General features: G+C 39.3%; 1 protein-coding gene across 1 annotated transcript; it reads right to left on the reverse strand.

The window, feature by feature from the left end:
• Positions 1–355: 355 nt before the first annotated feature.
• Positions 356–19,136, reverse strand: rab11fip2 (RAB11 family interacting protein 2 (class I)). The gene is made up of 6 exons (XM_086258467.1): positions 18,981–19,136; positions 17,688–18,264; positions 14,124–14,530; positions 12,512–12,866; positions 10,449–10,509; positions 356–7,784 (listed from the first exon to the last, which is right to left on the reverse strand). Exons 2-6 carry the CDS (start codon positions 18,038–18,040, stop codon positions 7,560–7,562), a joined length of 1,401 nt encoding a protein of 466 aa, XP_086114593.1. The 5' UTR covers positions 18,041–18,264; positions 18,981–19,136; the 3' UTR covers positions 356–7,559.
• Between the last annotated feature and the right edge of the window lie 1,033 nt (positions 19,137–20,169).

Raw genomic sequence — 20,169 nt, forward strand, 5'->3', positions numbered from 1 at the left:
GGGAGAGGTTGCGTTTTAACCAGCTACATGGCGGGGAGACAGGGAAGCGAACCGCCTCTTACAAAAGCCATCGGCTGGTAAACACCACAAGTGTTTTTCCCAAAAGATTTCACACAGCGCTGTTGCACACATAGGCAAATGAAAGTGCAGTTTTTAAAAGCAATCTCGCTACTCAGTTGTCAGATGATGCCACTTCTCTCTTTCGCCTGGAGGGCATGGGAATTTCTCCAGAACAAAGGGAAGCGACGCTTTGAGCAGGAAGAAAACAAAAGCTCTGACACAAATCAGCGCAATTAGAAACACTAATTGTAGTTCAACTGCCAGCGAGATCAGTTAATTGAGAGTGGCTTGTATTTTATCCACAGAACAGGTGTCAAATGGAAGAGACAGCGATCCACTTTATGGAAGATTTGCATCAGATTTGAGCTGCACTGATGGATTAAACAGATCTACTGCAAAAGAGACTCACAACACATAAAATCCTAATTTATTCACCATTACGGGCTTTTGATGCGACTCAAAAAAAAAAAAAAAAAAAAAAATTAAGCAAGTCACCAGTTTTCCTTACTGTAACTTTATTGAAAAGGACTAAAACAATCGTACCTGTGCCTTTCAAGCTACATCCAGTGAAACCTTGGGATTTAATTATAATAGTCATGGTAATATCTAAAAGTTCGTGTTACAAACTGTAGCACATGGAGAATTGGTGCACATTAAACTGCATCACCAAATTCTTATGAAGTGCTTTTGTTGGCACTTTACATACAGTCACCATTAACAGCATTACACTGTTATAATACATACATTTTCTACACCACAATGTATAACTACAATAATTATAAGAATAATAATAGAAAAAAAACAACATACATTCGTATCCCCAAACATCCAGGAAAGTTTTGCATATTTGCTAAAGTGTAAAGATTAAACACAAAAAGTTGATCTACCTTCACATTTGTTAACTATACAGTTTTGACTTAAATAGATTACAACATGGTCATGTGATGAGGTTTGATCAAAATGAACCCACTAGAACCCGATCAAGTGGATCAAAGGTTTCTAGATGAGTAAAAGCTATACAAGTTGGCTTGTGTGTAGGGCTGCCACAAACGATTATTTTGATAGTCGACTAGTCATCTTAGTCGACTAATCAGATCATGCATCCATTGGACGTAAAACGTACAGCTTATTGCACCAGCATGCGTCTGCTCTTATATAACTATCATTAGCTTACAGCTTTAAGTGTTTAAGGTATCTGCTAACTAAAAATAAAGACAAGATGATAGTTTATTAAATTTTAATGAAATTTGCAGATTGCTTCGGTGAAGTTTAGTAAACTCCTTGCTATCTAAACTATAACAGGAAACCGGAGTATATTCTCGAGCATCTCACACTTCTGATAATCAGCTGTCGTCTTGATGTTTATTCAGCTGTGTAAAAACTATAACTAATCTCAGCCAAACCGTTTTACTCAGGAACAAATAAAATACTAAAAAAGCCAAACAATAACATTTTGAAGTTATCTAAGTGACTTATATATATTTAACCTGAGTAGCGAAAGACTGCAGTTGGTTTGAAAACGATTTGCAGGGAGTCCGGTGCTCTCACGGGCTCTAGTGAGCCTTGCCCACCGGCTAGCTATCGAGCTAGTGGGTAACAGACGTCTCCGAAAACGTGGGAGCGCTTTTGGAAATATGTGGTGTCTTGATAAACTGAGCAGATATTTGAGGTTTACACAGCTACATTCTCGCCTGAAAATATGTTAAACGTTTATTTTGTGACCCAGAAAGAATAATATTAAAACTAACTAGCTGCCGCCATTGTTGTAAACTGAGCTGGGCTGCGCTATAAATTCTGGGACACAGCTTCTTCTTCTTCGGGTTTAACGGCAGCTGGCATCCTTGTACATGCAGTGCTGCCATCTTCTGTTTCAGTCCGTTATTACACTCTTAAATCCTACTACTCATTCCTGCGTCTTTTGTGACCTTACAAAGCTTCAAACGACGCGTCGGCTATTAAATCAGTCGTCGACGATTTTGATAGTCGATGTAATCGTGACTAGTCGACTAATCGTGGCAGCCCTACCTGTGTGTGTAAGTGAGACATAATCAAAACATGTGGTCGACATGCAGGAATGACAAGAATTCAAACATCCATTTCATTGATTCGTAACATTAGAAAGTCTGAATGAACTGTGAGACCAATCACACACACATACACACAGACAGAAGTAGACCCAACATGTTTACATCAAAAAAGTAATTTTAGGTCTCCATCATGTTGGAGCCACTCATGTTTCATTGTGTTGGCCCCTGTGCAGGAGACGCCATTCACTCCTCTAAACTCGATGACGCTTTGCTAAATAGCGAGATCTTTTATAAACGCAGTCATCATTTCCTTCAAAACTGTGTGCCACATTACAAGCACCGTCAGGGGATTTAGCTGCAGCTTAAGTCTTAGTGTCTGGCAGCTGTATGTGGCCTATGGCAAGCAGCATCATATTATCAGTAAAAGACTACCAGGAGGAGGATTGTCAGATCCCCAACTGGAGCTTTATGTCATTTTCATCAAAAAGGACAAAAAAAAAATCCCAGTGTATTTGCACTATTTGTTGGAACAGTGCGGAGATTTACCTTCAACACATTTAAGGTGTACACTGATGCATATACACAATTAATAAACTTAAATTATGGTGGGGGGCTATTTTATCTTCAAGCATTTTAAGTGCTTTGCATATTCAGATTTATTGTATGAGAAACATTATGCAAAGAGCCAAGGAATGTAGATGCAGATCTTTCCTTTTTTTGGGTGCAAAATATCCCTTTGCACCGTTGTTGTCAAACATAAATTCAAAATGCTTTTCATTTAGATTTGTGTTTTCGTATGACATCTACCAAAGCACCAAATTATGTTAAAGCATAAAGCAAATGTATCAATCAAGCTAAAAGACAAACTGACAACCAGAATCAATTAATTTGAACTAGTCACCCCCAGTTTTCATTTGAACGAAACAACCTGAGGGTACAAATGTACTGACATTAAATATAATCTGAGAAAATATATTTTTGTTAGTTAATCGTCTGAACACAGGACCACATTATAGACTTGAGAGTTAATCACCCGAACACCGCTCCCAAGCATGTGAAATAAATGATGAAAGTGAATCGCTTTTTGGAACTCAAGTAAAATAACACCTTCCCCAGGAAGCACAATTTCAAACATTTTACAAAATGTGTATAAACTCAAAAGCGCTTGAAGAAACATTGCGAGCGACTATACAAAATGTACAATAGAATTTGTAAGAGCTTGAAAAGATCAATGAACACCTGGCAGCCCACCAATACAGGCCGGTTAAAGTGGTTAGTAAAGCCTAAAACATACGAGCCCAGGATTAACACTTCAGCTAAAGTTGGAAGGCAATCTTGGAAGGAAAGCTTGTCCATCATGGAAAGCAGATTCTTAGCCACAAAGCACTCATGATTCCAAAAAGCTAATTCAAACACTGTTACCATTGCAAAAAAACATACAGATAAAACATCAGATAACCATTTTCAATACAAAGAAATAAACCCGACGCCTTTGTCACATCATCAGACAGAAAATATTAGCAGTAACTTCTTGTCCATAATGTGTCTGGGTAAAAAGAAATGGGATTAAAAAAAAGAAACAATAGAATAAAAACACACCTATGAAATGTTCTCTTTGGATACTCCAAATACTTTAAAGGCAAGCAAGGATCGATCACCTTGTTAGTGTACCGTATACATACATTTCGGACTTAAGTATTTCAAAGTCGCCCGCAAGACATTCAGTAACAGGAGGTTTTGGCCTTACGTTTGCACAACATCCGATAAAATAACCACTTCCACAGCAGAAAGACAGTAATAACTTTTGCATGCCAAAAAATGTGTTTGACTGATGTAATGTTCATGAAAATGTAAATTGTGTTTGTGTTGAAATTCCACAGATCTAGTGTAGCAGTTTGCCTCATATGGGATTTGGTATCATACAGTGTAAAGGTCAAATATTTCCAGGACTGCAAAACAATTAAAAACTCATAAATAGTACAAAAACCACTAAACAGGATAAGATGGATCCTCCTCATGGCCTCATATATCAAACATCGCCTGATGCAGATGTTTGATATTTTGTTAAACATGGCAACGATGAGTAAATGACAGTTATGTGACTATTAAACATGTTTAACACTGTAAATACAGCTGAAATAAACAATTATAGATGTAACCCTAACCATCACTAAATGACTATACTACAGGTTGCACAGCCATAGACTGTATAAAACAGAAAAATTTTGCCCTGGGTCTAAAATCAAAGCCAGCCACCATTTTTTGTTTTCCAATGACCAGCAGGAGATCATTATATCATTAGAAAAATGTTTCTAATGTTTTAATTACCAACTTCAAGCCTGTTAAATGAAGTGTGGCATTTTTAAAAAACTTTTTTTTTTTAAACTTAACCCTATGATTTATCAATTTGTTAGCATATGATGCCCTTTGATCACCAAGTTTGGCTTCAGAGATGGCTAAACAGCTGGAGCTGAAGTCTCAGAATGGGGGTTTCCACAAGCCAAAAGCTCTAAGTGACACCACAGTGGCTATATCCATCCATTTTTCTACAGTCTATGGCACAATCACACATAAAAGTGGCTTTATCCAAGAACAACCTTACTTAAGTACCAGCAGCTGCCCTGTAGCTGTAGCATTTGGTTAGGACACACGGATAAATTAAAATTAAGGAGCATGGTTTAACATAGAAACCCTAACCCTTAAAGTGAAATGAGAACAGTTAGCTTCTTATGGTTAACATGTTATCTAAATGGCAATGACTGGTTATTTACCCTGAAAATTATTAGTGAATTCTCATTAGCACCCCATAAAGTGGTAAGACACAGAGTACATAGTGAATTTGAGCCTAAAATAGGAATTACATATGCATGAATTTTTGTTTTAGTTACAGTTTTTTCACAATAGGATAGGTCGTGGGAGGGGGGTATGGGAATACAGTGTCGCTTTTAACATCAGGTACCCTACAAACCCATTGAGCTTTAAAAAATGGATACGTAAAAATGACTGAGTATATACCCACATGTGCAGATGGTAGCATTAACACAATCTTGAGCAAAAATAAAAAGTATGAAAAAGAGGAAGGCTGTTCAATCAGTAACAAAGAACTCCAAGCTTTTTTATCAAATCAACATAAAGAGAGGAGTTTTACTCCAACATGCGATTAAAATGTAAACAAGACCATTACCAGCAGAATATAAAGCATTACCTTTAATATGATTATTGCACTTAAAGTAAAAATTATCACCTCCAACTTTAAGAGCCTTGGTCAAAGAAAATTAAATGATAGTCATCACAATAAGAGTAAAAAATAAAATATCAGTAACTGATAAAAGGAATGTGCATTTGTTCTTGAGGAGAAAAATAATGCACACCTCAGGAAGCTAGAGACAAACCAGGCTTCCAGGACCTGTCAGCAAATTCTTACAACTATCTTCCCGTGTTTCTAAGAAAATCCATCAATCACTAAAGCTGAATGTGTCCACATCTGCACCACGAGGCAGGCTGGGGACAAAAAGCTGATGCCGTGACATGCACCGCAGTTTAAGTGGCAAGTTTTGGACTTGCACTTGATTGTAACGCAGTACCTACAGCTTCATCTTATAAACCTGTAGACCATCTCTCAGCAAACAGCACATAACTGTGACTACAGCATCTGGTAAACACGAATTTGGCAGCATTTGCACTGTAAGAGCTTCTCAGCAGCTGATGGCAACTGTGTGTGCAACAGACCTCTGTTGGTTTACAAGTACAGTACAGCTAAACATAGTTGGTAGAGCTGGGCGATAGAACGATAACGATATGTATCGCGATATAACTTTTACTCGATAGAGAAATTAAGCTATCGCGATAGACCTCGCCGCTCTTGTCCTCAAAGAAAAAAAAAAAAAAAAAAAAGGTCAGCCAATCCAAATTAAGTAGCGCAGAGCCGAACCAATCACAGCCGCAGCGTCACGTCGCGTGGCTTGTTACGTACAGCACAAGTGCCAAGCCGCACGTGTGTTTGTTTGGGAAACAGCCAGCGGGTAATGGAGCCAGCGCGTAATGGAGGAAATGAGTGTGCCGACTAGAAAAATCAACCGAGCGTGACCGAAGAGAAAACAGATGATGGTTCCAATGCCGGAGAGATTGTCGAATGGAAGAGCCAAAGAAGTTCCTTAGTGTGAAGGTGTTTCGGCTATTTCAAGTCTGACAAAAAACAGAGTAGCGTGCACTGTAAATTGTGCCGAAAACAAGTCTGGAAATACAATAAACTGGTGCATGCGTCACACTGTGCGCCACGTTATTGTTTCGGTGAAATGAATTTCTACAATACTGTTAATTCTACTCTCTGCAGTGTTTAAATGCTTACATATACACACAGTTACTGTCCCTCCACACATACGACTCGGTTCTGCTTCTATGCCCCAGCTTTGTTTACTTTTTCCCACCGAGGCTTCTAGACTTCTGATTGGCCAACATTTCTGCACGGTTAGGAATCTAGCGCCACCTGCTGCTTTGGCATGTTCATAGCAGCGTTTTCCTTCATTTCTGCCTTTATGTGTGGACGGGATTATTTTTTAAAACGAAAACGGAAAATCTCAGTTTTCAAAAATACCCGTGTACGTGTGGACGTAGCCTCAGTCTCTGACTGGAAGCGCTAATTCGTCATTTGGCTTTTGTCAGACTAAAGTAACTGTTAAAACTGTTTGAAAAGCTCAGCTATACAACAAGGAGAGATTGAGAATTTCCTTTTAGTTCTCAGTTTATTTGATATTGACAAAAGTTAGTCAGTTTTGTCTGTTCTTCTGTAAAACAAACTAAGATTTATTTTTAGAATTAATATTTTGTTTCTAAGTGGAATTGACAATTTAGTCTGTTTTGTTTGTTCTATTTTGAAACTTAAACGCTTTAGCGGCTGCCTTTTGTGTAGTTTGCAATATTTGCCTTTATTTATCTGAAAAAGTCTCATGTTCCTTAAGTACATCTACCCTGTTGAACTTATTATGGGAAATAAATATTTAAATAAAAACAAGCTGCTGATTATTTCACATTTTACTTGTGAGCAACGGCACATTTAAATCTTACAAATATAGTTATTTGGCTTATATCGTGATAGATATCGTTATCGCCTGAAACGAAAAAAACATATCGTGATATGAAAAAATCTCATATCGCCCAGCTCTAATAGTTGGCGTGAAAAGATTTGATGTGCCTTCAATAAGCTGAATGTCTCCTGTTTAAGTACCTAAGAATACACTCCAAGAAGTAATCATGAGCAAAATTATAACACGGAATTATGAGAATGCCAAACAAGGCCAAAACCTGTATGACCTACATATTAAAAAAAATAAAAAAGCCTAGAAAAACTAACCACTGAATAGTAACTCAATAATTGATCAGTTCTATTTGTTCCCACTCACTTTAACACCTGATAACGATTCGTGAGCTATTGCTAAACCTTCATTAGTACCTTTTCATCGTGGGTCATTTTTTCTACTTTTTGGAAAGTTTGCCCGCCTTCTTTTTTGGCTCATAGGGTGTCCGTAGAATACTCGGTGTCTCCTCCATGACGCGTACCAGCAGGTTATCAATGTAATTCTCCAGTTCCCTGATGTGGGCATCTTTCTTTTTCACCACTTCTTTCTGTTTGATGAGTTCCTGCACAACCTCTTCAAAAGACAAGTTGCTATAGGCAGCCACGCTTTCCTGTGTCACCTCCTGAAAGTGGAAAACAAAGAAATGATCATGACCATGTTGTGCATACATATGTTTTGTAAAAGGGCGCTTAAATCTTTGACGATCGGGGCACCAATAAGTCTTTATGCTCCATCATTGCTGACTAATTAGGCTGTTTGGCACAGAGTCACATGTTTATCTTTTGTTGTGCTACTAATAAAGGCTAACTGAGGATTTTAGGGTTTTAGCTCTGACCTGGTCAATGAATTCGGTAATAAACATTCTGATTTAACACTAGCGCCTGAAGATTTACTGTTTGGCTGATATTGGCCTATCACACGTGTGACCACAGGGAAGTTTTTCTTTTGATCCTTGAAGAACAAAATGCAGAAACGGATGCTGGAGGCAATTCTCAATTGTTTCATTCAAGTTTGAAAGATGAACCTGACCCCTCAGACAACAGTCTCAGTGGACAGGTGGCTGTCAAGAAGTCATTCTTGAGGAAAGTTATTATACAATTTACACAGGAACTGACCTGAAAATCAGTGGCAACAGATCTTATGGAGTGAGGAATCCAAATTTGGAATTGTTTTTGGTCGTAATCGTCATATACATGTATGGAAGTGGTCAGAAGACAGGTAAGTGTCTACTGCAACCACTAAAGGAGGCTCCTTCATGCTTTCTGGTGATGGAGTCTCTGTCAAAACTGATAAAATTATGAATGCAGAAAGGTTTTTGCAAAAAGCTTCCCTCAGACAATTATAGAATAAAGGTGGTCATATCAAAAATTGACTTTCAAGGTTGTTAGAATTGCACAAATTCTGTTTTAACTTATACTGTATTTCCATGTATGTTTGATTTACTTGTTTTCAGTAAATCAAATAATGCCAGTAGGAACATGACTTTTGGACAGTAACCTATCTAAAGGTGAAAAACAAGGACCCTATAAGGTCCCTTATAGCTTAACTACTCTATTAGGACTTAGCTTTGACACTACAGCACATCTTTATCTTTGCTTTCTAGTGTTAAAAACACATACTCTTTAATTCAAGACGACTCTGGCAAAAACTCCAAATAATCTGCCAGTACTTAACAATAAAGATTACCAAAACAATTTAATCTTTGTTTTGAGGGGGAAATGCCAGGCTGCATATTTCTACAAATAAAGGTCACGCTAATAAATGCCAAAATACGAATGCAACCCAAGCCCAGCTTTGCTCTTTGAGGACAATCTAGTTGGACAGAGCAGGGTGGTACAGTATGTGCAGATCATATTGCGCGGGTACGAGAGGAGCTGTAATCGTTTTTAATGAGGGACCACTTTATCGCTTCAGTGCTGGGCATCCTCCCCTGAACGGATAGAACAGCAAAGCCTTCACCCTGTTTAAAATACCACACTTATCAGCTTCCACTCCCATGCACCATTCAAGCCTTCACTGCTGGGTAAAGACAATGCAGAAAGAGCTGGAGCAGGACTGCTTACCAGGTATCTTATCGCTTCTAACAGCATAGAGGCTACTGTGGGGCGACACAAACCAAAATGAAATATTTGCCACAGAGATTAAATGTCCAACGCAAGGAGGGTTTCAGGAACAGAGCTCGGTAACCTATTCCCCACACAAACACACCTACCCCCAAAAAAAGCCATCTCACTGAAAGATACTGCACTTAAGCCATCTGAGAGGGAATAAGAGAGCAGACAGCCATATGGAAGGATGCTGGTTTCACGTACAAGCGTGTATACATGCACACACTCCCTTTCCCTCTCACACGCGCACACACACACACACACACACACATATATACACACACCCCCACGGCATAATAATCAGGAGCTTTAGTGGTTGGTGACAAAGGCCTGGAAATGACCATGAACTGGCAAAGTAATGATGACCATTTTTCTGCGATCAGTAGTGAGGAGAAGATAAGGCGCACACTTGGCATTCTCCAGTTGTGTCATTACAGTTTCTAATGAGCTCAGCTTTGAGAATCTAAAAGCTCAGTCCTTTGAAATCTCTCACTGCCCTCCCTCCCTCCTGCGTGTAGTTAATTAAGGCCTTGAAGCAGAGGAAATGGGAGCTGCCATTTCTGCGAGGCACAGCGGCATGCACGGGGGCACATGTGTGGATACCGACAGCCCTCAACACCCACAAAGAAAGGTGAGGAAAGCCATTATCAGCATTCTCCTTCTCATTTAGGCATCACTTCGGCTATTGCTCCCCCTGCTCCTTCATCTATATCAGCTTTGCTGTGTAACAGTCTGCGAATTTTAACTACTGAACAACTAGCAACTACTAAAGAGTTAAAAACTTTATCTACAAATGAGGTAAAAATGATATCTTTAGGTATTTCTGTGCCCTGCGTCGTAAAAAAACCCAAACAAACAGCAATTAAACAATCTGTGCACATCACTACAACTGACCTTACAGGCCGAAATTTCACACCACTTCAAACTATGATTAGATCGGACATGATGACCGATGTGTGCAGCTGCTAATTAGTTGAATGGCACGTCTGAGTTTTCAGGGGTCTCACAAATCAATGTCACCAGCTGCTTAAGAGTCCTCAATAACAAAATCTGCTCAGCATTACATATAAAATGTACACAAATGTAACTGTTGCACTTATTCTCCCTTTTTTTCCCCTCTACACTTTCAGCCAGTCAGGTAATATGAAACTATATAACTTTCTAAAACATATTCTTACTATTTTTTTGTCCTTCTTCTTCTGGCCAAAGGTGATGTTGGGTCCGGTTAATTTTTTGTCACTGCAAAACAACCAAATGCAAAGTTAGTAATCACATTAAAGTAGGGCTGCTCGATTATGGCAAAAATGATAATCACGATTATTTTCACTGAAATTGAGATCACGATTATTTGACGATATTTATTTAACCCTTTAAGACCTACTATAGAACCAAGTCCACCAGAGCTTATATTATTTTTTTACATGCTGTAGTGCCATTTGTGGGAGCATTTCAAGTTGCTATACATCAATACAACTGTTATAGCCCATATTTTAATAATATGTATGCATTAAGTCCATAGTAATTACATAAATTGCAAAAAAGTGCAATAAACTACAAAAAAATTTGAAAATCGCTTTTGTTTTGTTTACATATATTTCTACTTGGAGAAATTTAAGAGGTTTATCCCTCAAAACTTTAAATACAAAAAAGTTGCAAAAAATAGTTTACAACAACAGGAAATTTATTTTGAGTGTCTTCATAGTTTTATTTTGGAGATACAGCAATTTTTATATACTGCAGGAAAAACAAAAAACAATCCTATGATGCAAATTTGCAAAGAAAACAGCATGTGCATCATTTCACTGTGGGAAGTGTTACGAACAGCTGATGGATCGGCAAAACATGTTTCTGGAATATTATGTTTTTGTTCCTGCAAGCGCTTTTTATGCAATTTTTGCAAAGCTATATGTGGAAGGAAACCGTGACCGAGGACAAGCTGATGGCATCAGATGTAAGTACAACTCCTCCGGTTTCATATGCAAAACAAATTATTGCGCTAGCTTACACGGTTCAGGTTCTACAGGGATTTAACAATAGTTACGCAAAACGGAGCGTGCTGCTCTGACCGGCTTTAAAGGGTTAACAATGACTTTAAAAAAATAATATAAAATAGTGTGCAACACCACTGAAGTTTTTTTTTAAACTCTCTTTTCAACCAACGGCAGTCACTCTCCAAATAACTTCTGCTTAGCTTTCCGAGCTTCCCTCGGGTCCTCAGCGGTCTCCAACCTTTTTTGCGCCACGGACCGTTTATGCCCCACAATATTTTCACGGACCGGCCTTTAAGGTGTCGCGGATAAATGAGGGAGGGGCTAATAATCGGCTCAGTCATTTTTAATGATCGTTGAAAGCCCAGATCGTAATCGTGATTAAAATTCGATTAATTGAGCAGCCCTACATTAAAGCATTGCACTCTGTATTTTAGCAGACTTTTACAAATATAGAAGCTCTGATGTACTCATGTCCTGCACTAGGAGAACAATAATAAATACATTAACAGGGAATAAATAATAAACTTGAAAACACCTTTTTTCACCCATGCACTACATTACAAATGACCGCTGAGCTAGTGTATGACAAAGGCAGCAGTAAAGATGATGGACTAGTGCCTACAGAGATAAGTGGTTAATTGGGTGGTCTATCTCTTCAGGGGATCTCATTACTATAGCTCAGAGGGCTCTGTTATCAAACCCAGGCACTCTAAAGAGCCACTAATGACACCTTCCACTCTGATAAACCAGAACTTAGCTACAGTGCTCACCAACTCTTTATGTAACACAGGAAAAAGATGTAACTGGCTCAGTGGAAATGTTTAAATAATATTTGACAACATAATGAGAGAGAGAGCGAGAGAAGGTCTATCAGAAAGTAGATTTCAATCAACAAGGTATTGAGAACTTTACTGGAATGTCAAGCAAATATCCTGTGGAGCAGTGACTATTCCATTGGCATTCCAAGATGATGTTTTGGGATTTTGAGATTCCTTGATTGTGATGAAAAAGACACAAGTAGCATGCTGCAATCACTGCTCTGCAGGAGCCGAACACAGACTTTGTCTTTGTTTTAATAAGACAACATACATTTTGTTTTTAAGTGTGTTCTCTTGTAAATTTCTGGGTTTTTTCTTTTTTTGATTGTTATTCCTGACTGGGACAAGAAAAGAAAAAGTCAAATAAAGTGATGATGCCAATATAGCCAATAAAGCTAACTTAACCACAAATACAAACAAAAACAGGACAACCTGGCTTTGTAGTTGGAGCTGAATGGGTTAGTGTCTGCTTGCGAGTCTCCACTAAAGGGGTTTGGGGAACGCAGGTCTCCAGAGCTCCCTGAACGCCCCCCATTGCTGGTCTTGCGGCCTTCCTTCTTTCCTGTCACGCGTTCCAGTAGGCTGACCTTCTCCTTTTTCTCCTTCCGCTCTGGTCGGTCCCACAGCTGCCCGTGCTCCCCCTCAAATGGGTTGCGGTTGCGTGGGAGCGTGGCATACTTCTGTGGCAGGGTGTCAGTGATATCAGTGAAAGGGTCACCGTGTGCTTCGTCGTCCTGGAAGCCTGGCACCTCACTCTGGGAACGCCTGTGAGGGCCACCTGTACTTCCTACAAGATAAATTAGAAATGTAATAAGAAACAAAATATGGGGGTTTTTTTGGGTGGGGGGGGGGTGTTAGTGTTTTGTTAAAAAGGGATTGGGTGAACTCAATTCATTATCAGTTTAGACATAAGAATTTTACTGCTTTATCACAAAACGACCACATTGCATCTGTGGAGTCCAGCATGATTAAAATCATAGATATTATATTTTTAAATATAATGATGCAGAAGTGTGCAAGTGAGCCACGATTTTCATTCAGGCTTGAAAACCCAAAAGAAGAATTTAAAGGTAAAAGTGAAGCAGTAACATAAATAAGTAGCTGGTCAAATCCAAATGTGTGTGTCAATATATAGAACCAGAAGAACCAGTGTGATCACAACAGTTAAAAACTAAGTGCGGATAATAATACAAAGGTTTGTTTGGGGGGGGGGGGGGGGTTCCCCATAGGTTTACGTGTATTCTACTGTTTGAACCTCTTTCAGCAAAAATAAAGAAAAATATCTTTTTTTTGTTATTATCACTAAACTTATTTTTCACTCTGACATGTTACATTTTAACAGCAGATTCTAGTGAACATCTCAGCCTTTACTATAAGAATCACAACTACTGTTTGCATGAGTTACAGCTGCACTAACTTTGCAGAAAGAACTGGTAAATTGGAGACTGGTTGAGATGGAAATTTTCAGCTTAAAAACAGAAAATGACTAAAATGTCAAAGACTGACATAAATGGCCTACATTACTATCTTATTGAGTTGAGACTTACAGTACCTTATATTTTTAATAGGATTATATACAAGCAAGCATTCTTACAGACGTCTACAGATGGCCTCTAGAAATTGCAACATCTCATTTTAAGATATAATAAAATAGACTAGCCCTTTACTTTCATTGTACATGTACAATGAAATTGTGGATTAACACTATAAGAGCCATATATTTGTAACAAACAAACACTAAAACATTGTCCTGACAGACAGGATGCCACAATGCACCACAGTGTCATTCTGACTATTCTCTATAATTTTAACACTTAAGATTGAGTCTTCACTGAAATATTTTGGATCCCAGTCGACTGGGTCCCCCGTTCTTATAAACACAATAACGAAAATGCATCGGCAGCTTCAGTTAATATGAGAACTGGTTTTAAAACAGTATCAAAATCCTCTTCAGAGATCACTCTAGCAGCAATAAAAGTATACCAAACCAAAAAGTGACAAATGTAACAAACTACTGTGGAAAAACAGAAGCGTTGGTCCTCACCACTCTCTTCTATGGAGTTCATGGAATCCAGTTTGGGTCGAAAGTGGGTCCCGATGAGATCTGACATGGAATGCGCTGCAGAGAGTTTATGGGCCCCAGCGAGTAGCGGCCTCTTGACTTTTGTTTCAGGCTGGGATTGACGTTCTGGTGCGCCAGACTGACGGGTGGGCTCCGAATCACACACGGCGGACCGAGGCAAGATGGCTGAAGAAGCGTCACCAAAGCCGCTGTCGTGTTTTCGACCCTTCACTTTGTCCTTAAGTTTGGAAAAAGGTGAGCGGGGCTTTTCCTTCATGGAGAGGTCAAACATGCTGGCCGTCATGTTGTTCCTCATGAACTGAATGCTGACTTGAATGCGACCTCGTTCTTTCCTCTTCTTCCCGGGCTTGGACTCCAAGGAATACCAGCTAAAAATGAGAGTGCAGGAAGCTTAAGCTGAGCAAATTCAATGAGACAATTTATATAAAAAGAGCAGGGTTTATAAAAATCCTCTGAGTTGATTACACGCAATGCAACATAATTCAGCAAGACAGGGATACAAAGTCAGAATGTGGTAAAAGTCCTTACACGATCAAACAATATGACAAATGGAAAAATAGCCCTCATTCCTTCTAATGGGCTTTACATACATCTTTATGGCTACTACTGAAAAGGCTAATTTGAGAAGACTAATCCAAAGGCGACACACAAATGCAGGGGCTTAAATCATTTGAACTTTTTTATGACACATATGAGAACACAAATTTATAACTCAAAGGATAAACATTCTTTGCAAACTGAACCTAAAAAAAATAAATTGTCTGCTGCCGAATAATACAGACCATTTCAAGCTGTTTTTTTGGCTCCTATTTGTTTAACCTCTCTGCTTTTTTCAACTGGAAGTAATGGGATTTATGCCTTCGCTCTGAGCGAAATAAAGTGGCATTTGCACAAATCTGGCCTTTGTTCAGAAATGCAACGACAAGCAATTGGGAAACTGCAAAGCCACATCGCAGGCTTTGCACACAACAGTTCATACATGCTAATGAGACACATCCTCTGTGTTAGAGGGCCTGTGAAGGAGGCCATTAGGAAACCAGTATCAGGATGAAACAAGCGTCAATATTTTCTCACTGCCTTTGCCACAAACATGGAATATATTCTAAAATGGGATGCTTTATCAGTATAACCAAGTCAAAAAAAAACATATTTGCTTAAGTGTATCTGCTTGACTACAATTACTGATATTTTCTTCTAGATTTAAATGAAGATTTATAGTACTCCTTGCAGACTGACATGAAATTTGAGTTATCAATTCAATTGATTTTTTAAAAAAAGTGCTGGTATTAGCTTTATAAGAAATCACAGCTGCTGAACACTATTTTAAGCAGTCTAGCTCGCATCCCAGAAGCCTCACTCATAGTCATGAAAAGCCTTGTTGGGGCCAATTCCCAGGCTGCGCGCCGCGCTCCGCCTGATCAGTAGCCACAGCATGCCGCTGCCGTGGGGCCGAGCCTGCACCTCACGTGTGTCTCAAGGCCAAGATAAACCTCCCTGTGCTTGGAACCACAATCCTCCCACTCCGGTCCAAGCCGCTGGGAAACTCCTCACAATCAACAAACACAGGTGTGCGATAATTATGGGCTGCCTTCTCAGATATCAGTACGGGCTCTCCTCCCCAATATGCCAGTTCAAAAACACTGCGGATGGGCCGTGGTGAACAGAGACCCACTGTGGAGTGTGGATATAGTATCGAGAGCCCTGGCATCATTGTCAAGTATGGCTGCGGCGTAGGTATTAGGCCAGCAAGCAACACGGCGATATCCGTTACAGAACCACTGCTGAAAAAGTGCACAGCCTCAAGGTGCATCAGTTGAGGCACCTAAATAAATAAAACCCGTTCACACTGATTATAACATATTGTGATTCTCCCAATTGATGGGCAAAGAGGAAGTCAGCTAATGTCCTTTCCCCCCCGAAACGTGCAGTGAGCTAATTAACACCAGATCCAATTTGGTTTCGCAGTTCCTGTTTGCTTAATGTAGGGTTAAGAAATGTGTGTGTGTGTGTGTGTGTGTGTGTGTGTGTGTGTGTGTGTGTGTGTGTGTGTGTGTGTGTGTGTGTATGGTGGACTTGTGAGGCTCATCAACCAAAGTTTAGCCAAATACAGCAGAGTCTCTCCAAGCTCTGATGGTTAACACTGTGTTAGTTTATTTGAATCTACATCTATACATCGATCTCTCTCCTCAAATCTTTTTTCAGTAACTTTAAAGAGGACAAACCTTATTCTGGCATGGCTTTACTTGAAGGTAACCAAGCAGCCTTAACAAGTCACCCAATTATGACTCAGGGAGACGCCCACTATTGTCCACCAATATATTGGCATAGATAAATATCTGTTTCCAAACTGGAATGTATTTTGTGCCAAGAAAGGCACAATGCATAGAGGCCAGATTTTAACACGAGGGAAACTAAACTGTACAGAAACAAGCCAAGATTTAATCCCAGGTGTCTTTGGCTCTGAAGGAGAGACCAGCTTTCATTCACACCTCTGAAAAAACAAAAACAAAAAAATGGAGTATAGGAGTGGCTAACAAGACATGTTTGTCCAGCTCCACTAGTTTCAGTTAGGTCAACTGGTGTCAGTAATTACTCTAAAATAATCCCTCTGCAGCGTAGGCCAATCCATTGCTAAGCCTCAAACAATACAGTGTCACGAAGATGGAAAAAAAAAAGTACAACCAACATGTCCTTGCTAACTGAGCATGAAAGTGTGTCACTGGTGTGCTAAATAATTTTAAAGTGAAGTACTTCTGTTAGAGCATTTCATTTACTCTGCTCTTAACATTAAAACTTGTGTATCTAATAAAGTGTATTTCTAAACCAAGTGCACAAAGAAAATAAAGGGCAACGCAATGGTATTTAAATCATGTGGAGCAACAGGGTTGGGTCATGACCTTAATTGAGACCACAGTGCAGAAAATAACACGCAAAAGACAGCACATTTGTGAAGTCTACTATGGCAGTAATACTTGTGGCAAATGTGACAAATAACAACTGACTTAGCTCATGGTGTAATCCACTTATGACTGGAAAGGCTGTGGAAATATTTTCCACTTCCTCTCAAAGGTCTGTCTCTATACCAACAAGACACTACAGACTAAAGACCCTGAATAATGTACATGTGATGCTAATGTCTAAGAACTATACTATATAAAAACATGCTGTATGTCCCATGATGTTTGTTAGTGTTGAAACCGCCCCAGGTCTTCTCTTAAAGGGAAACTATTGACCTTGCAATCACTGCAAAAACTGCTAACAGTAGTATTTCTGTCCCAGAAAATCTGAAGGAATTATATTTTCCAAAAAGTATATATACCATAAATATCAGAGAGCAAAAATACATGGTTATAACATAAGTACCTCATTCTTAAGTGCTGGTTGTTAGCACATTAAAACGAGGATATAATAATCATTCTTGGAGCTCACTGCAGTAGTGCTTATGCCCCCAAAAAACTTCTCAAAGAACCATTGTGACATTTTTGTGATATCTAATAGACTTTTATAGTTTTTTTTAATACTTACTCTGTTTTCTTTCTCTCCTTGTTATCAAAGATTTCATTAAGATTTATGCACTTCTGACCCAGAAACTTGTCCATCCCAACCAAAGAGCGATGCATCACTATGAGGCAGAGTTCATACACTTCTGGGTTGCCCTCCAAAAGTAGGCCAGGTAATTCAAAGGAGGCTTCTTCCCTCCACACAGGGTTAAGGGTCTTCTCCGCCACTGATGTTGAGTACTTCTCCTTGCCCAGCTGGATGATAGTGTAGGCATCATTGGTGCCATTTTTGCCTTTGGCCTGTAAACCAGTTGCTTGAAGAACAGTGGCTTGGACATGGGTTGGAAACCACTTTTGAGACTGCTCGCCCAGTGACATTGTAAGCACTGACTGTTAACTGAAATCCATTCAAAATAAAGTCAAATATAATTTATGCAGCAATTTTTTTCAGTGAGTGCGACATGCAAGAAGCAGCAATCATGATTCACTATAGTTTGACATCAGCGTTTAGCAGCACTTTTTACAGGGGACCATAAGTTTGACAAACTGAGCAAGTCTCATCTTCTGTCAGATCACAGATGTCCAAGCCACTGCTGAGTCATCTGCAAGAAAATAGAACAGAAAGAAACAGGAAAACATCATTATTTTTGCCAAGAATGAAAGCCTGGCTTATGAAGACACAGAGAGAACTAATATTAAAGCAGGCAGCCTGCTAATAATTTGATGGCAGCCACTTTGGAAGTAATACGGCTAAGCAGAAATCACATTTTGCACTGTATGATTTGCACAATATCTTTAAATATATGTCCCTAAGATGGAGGTTCAAGGCAGATATTGATGATCTCATCTAGTGACACATTTTGGTGTCATTGTCACTGAATTAGTGAGTCACTCAGTGGGATATGGAGCGACCGTTTCATGTATTATTTTCAAATTAGTTTAGACTGAAAATAGAGGTTTTGACTGTGATTAAGAAGCTGTGCACATATTCAAGTAAAGCAGTCATGGGCTGTGGCTCTAGATAACTCTAGATGACGCATTGACGCAGGTATACATGAAAGAAGTGGTGTAAGTAGCCACGTAAGTCACATTAAGATGCAATGCCCCTTTAAGTGAGCGTCTCTCCACAGGTTTGTCAAAAGTAAATATTATTAAACTGATTACAACAATTAAATGATGCGAGGCAATATTAAATTGTCACCTTTTCGTAAGGCTTTGTTAGGGGTAAATTCAGTTAAGACTGGAGGACAACGTTAGCATTATGCGGCTAGCTGGTGGGCACACAGAGAGCATCACACACAAGCACACAGCTTCTTACCTCGGTGTCATTTTCACCAACACCACATGGACATTCAGCGCTTCAGCTCGGCACAAACTCTTCCCACAAACACACTCATGCGACACTTTCGACTAATGTTCGCTGAACTTGCTGTTGTTGTTGCAGTCCATTACTGCTCACTGCTGACGGCCAGTGGCGAGATTTACTTCCTAGTCTGACATCACTTCCGGCTCACCCCGGTGAAAGTTGAGTTGTCAAAATAAGGTGATAGCGCTCGCTCGCGCGTTCTAATGGAATTAGATAAGTGAAGGAATATAAAAAAATTCAGTGAAAGCTGCTTAAATATCCAAAGGCGAAGAAAAAGCTAAAAATCAAAAACAATGCAGCATAACCGAAGAATGTTCTCCATACTCGGTACTGGTGCTGGGTTGTGGGTATACTGTGCAGGTAAGCAGCAATGACAGGATATATAAATATGTATAAATTTCTAGCAAACACACTTTCTGTGAGATATTGTTGCGCATGTGTGTGCACAGCGTGCGTGTGCTCGCGCATTTTCTTGAGAGGTAAATCATACAAACATGGGAAGTGCTTTTGTCTCATGAGTGGGACATGGAGGTACCGATAAGGGGTTCACTTGAATGAACACAGACATGCTTGTCACCCCACTTGACAAGTGCATCTTAACCAAACACACCTGCCTGTGTGGGTTTTTATCGTTCTGCCGCAACCAGTGCAGTATGTACACACCACTGGCCCTAGGCTCCGGCTGGGCCATCCATCAAACTGAGATTATTGCACTTATCTAGAGTACATCTCTGAATGAAATGCTAAGGCTTAGTGAAATATTAGGCTGTACAAAAATGTGAGTCAGATAGCATTTAATACATTCGTGGATCTCACCCTCATGTTTTACATTAGCTGTTCCATTAGGTGAATATGAAAGTACAATGTCTCTTTGTAGCTGTGGCTTTAAAGCATTTAGAAGTGGCCAAATGTTGGCCATAGCCTGTATATCACATTTAGTCTCGGAAAAAAGGCTTTTGTGTCACCTAAAACGGATTTATACATAAAACATATTTTTTTAAATATAGCATATATAATATTTACTTTTATAGAGGTCGATGTGCACCTTCAGATTTGTTTTCTCTACAAAGCTCTTCAAATTATTCCTTTAGCTGTAGGATTTTTTTTAGTAAGGCCGGGTATGATCCACTCTGCTAAAATA

Source organism: Aulonocara sp. 'chitande type north' Nkhata Bay, linkage group LG13 (assembly GCF_057382095.1).
Source record: "Aulonocara sp. 'chitande type north' Nkhata Bay isolate Kocher_YH1m ecotype deep benthic linkage group LG13, A_spYH_male_GT1.1, whole genome shotgun sequence".
Classification (NCBI taxonomy): domain Eukaryota; kingdom Metazoa; phylum Chordata; class Actinopteri; order Cichliformes; family Cichlidae; genus Aulonocara; species Aulonocara sp. 'chitande type north' Nkhata Bay.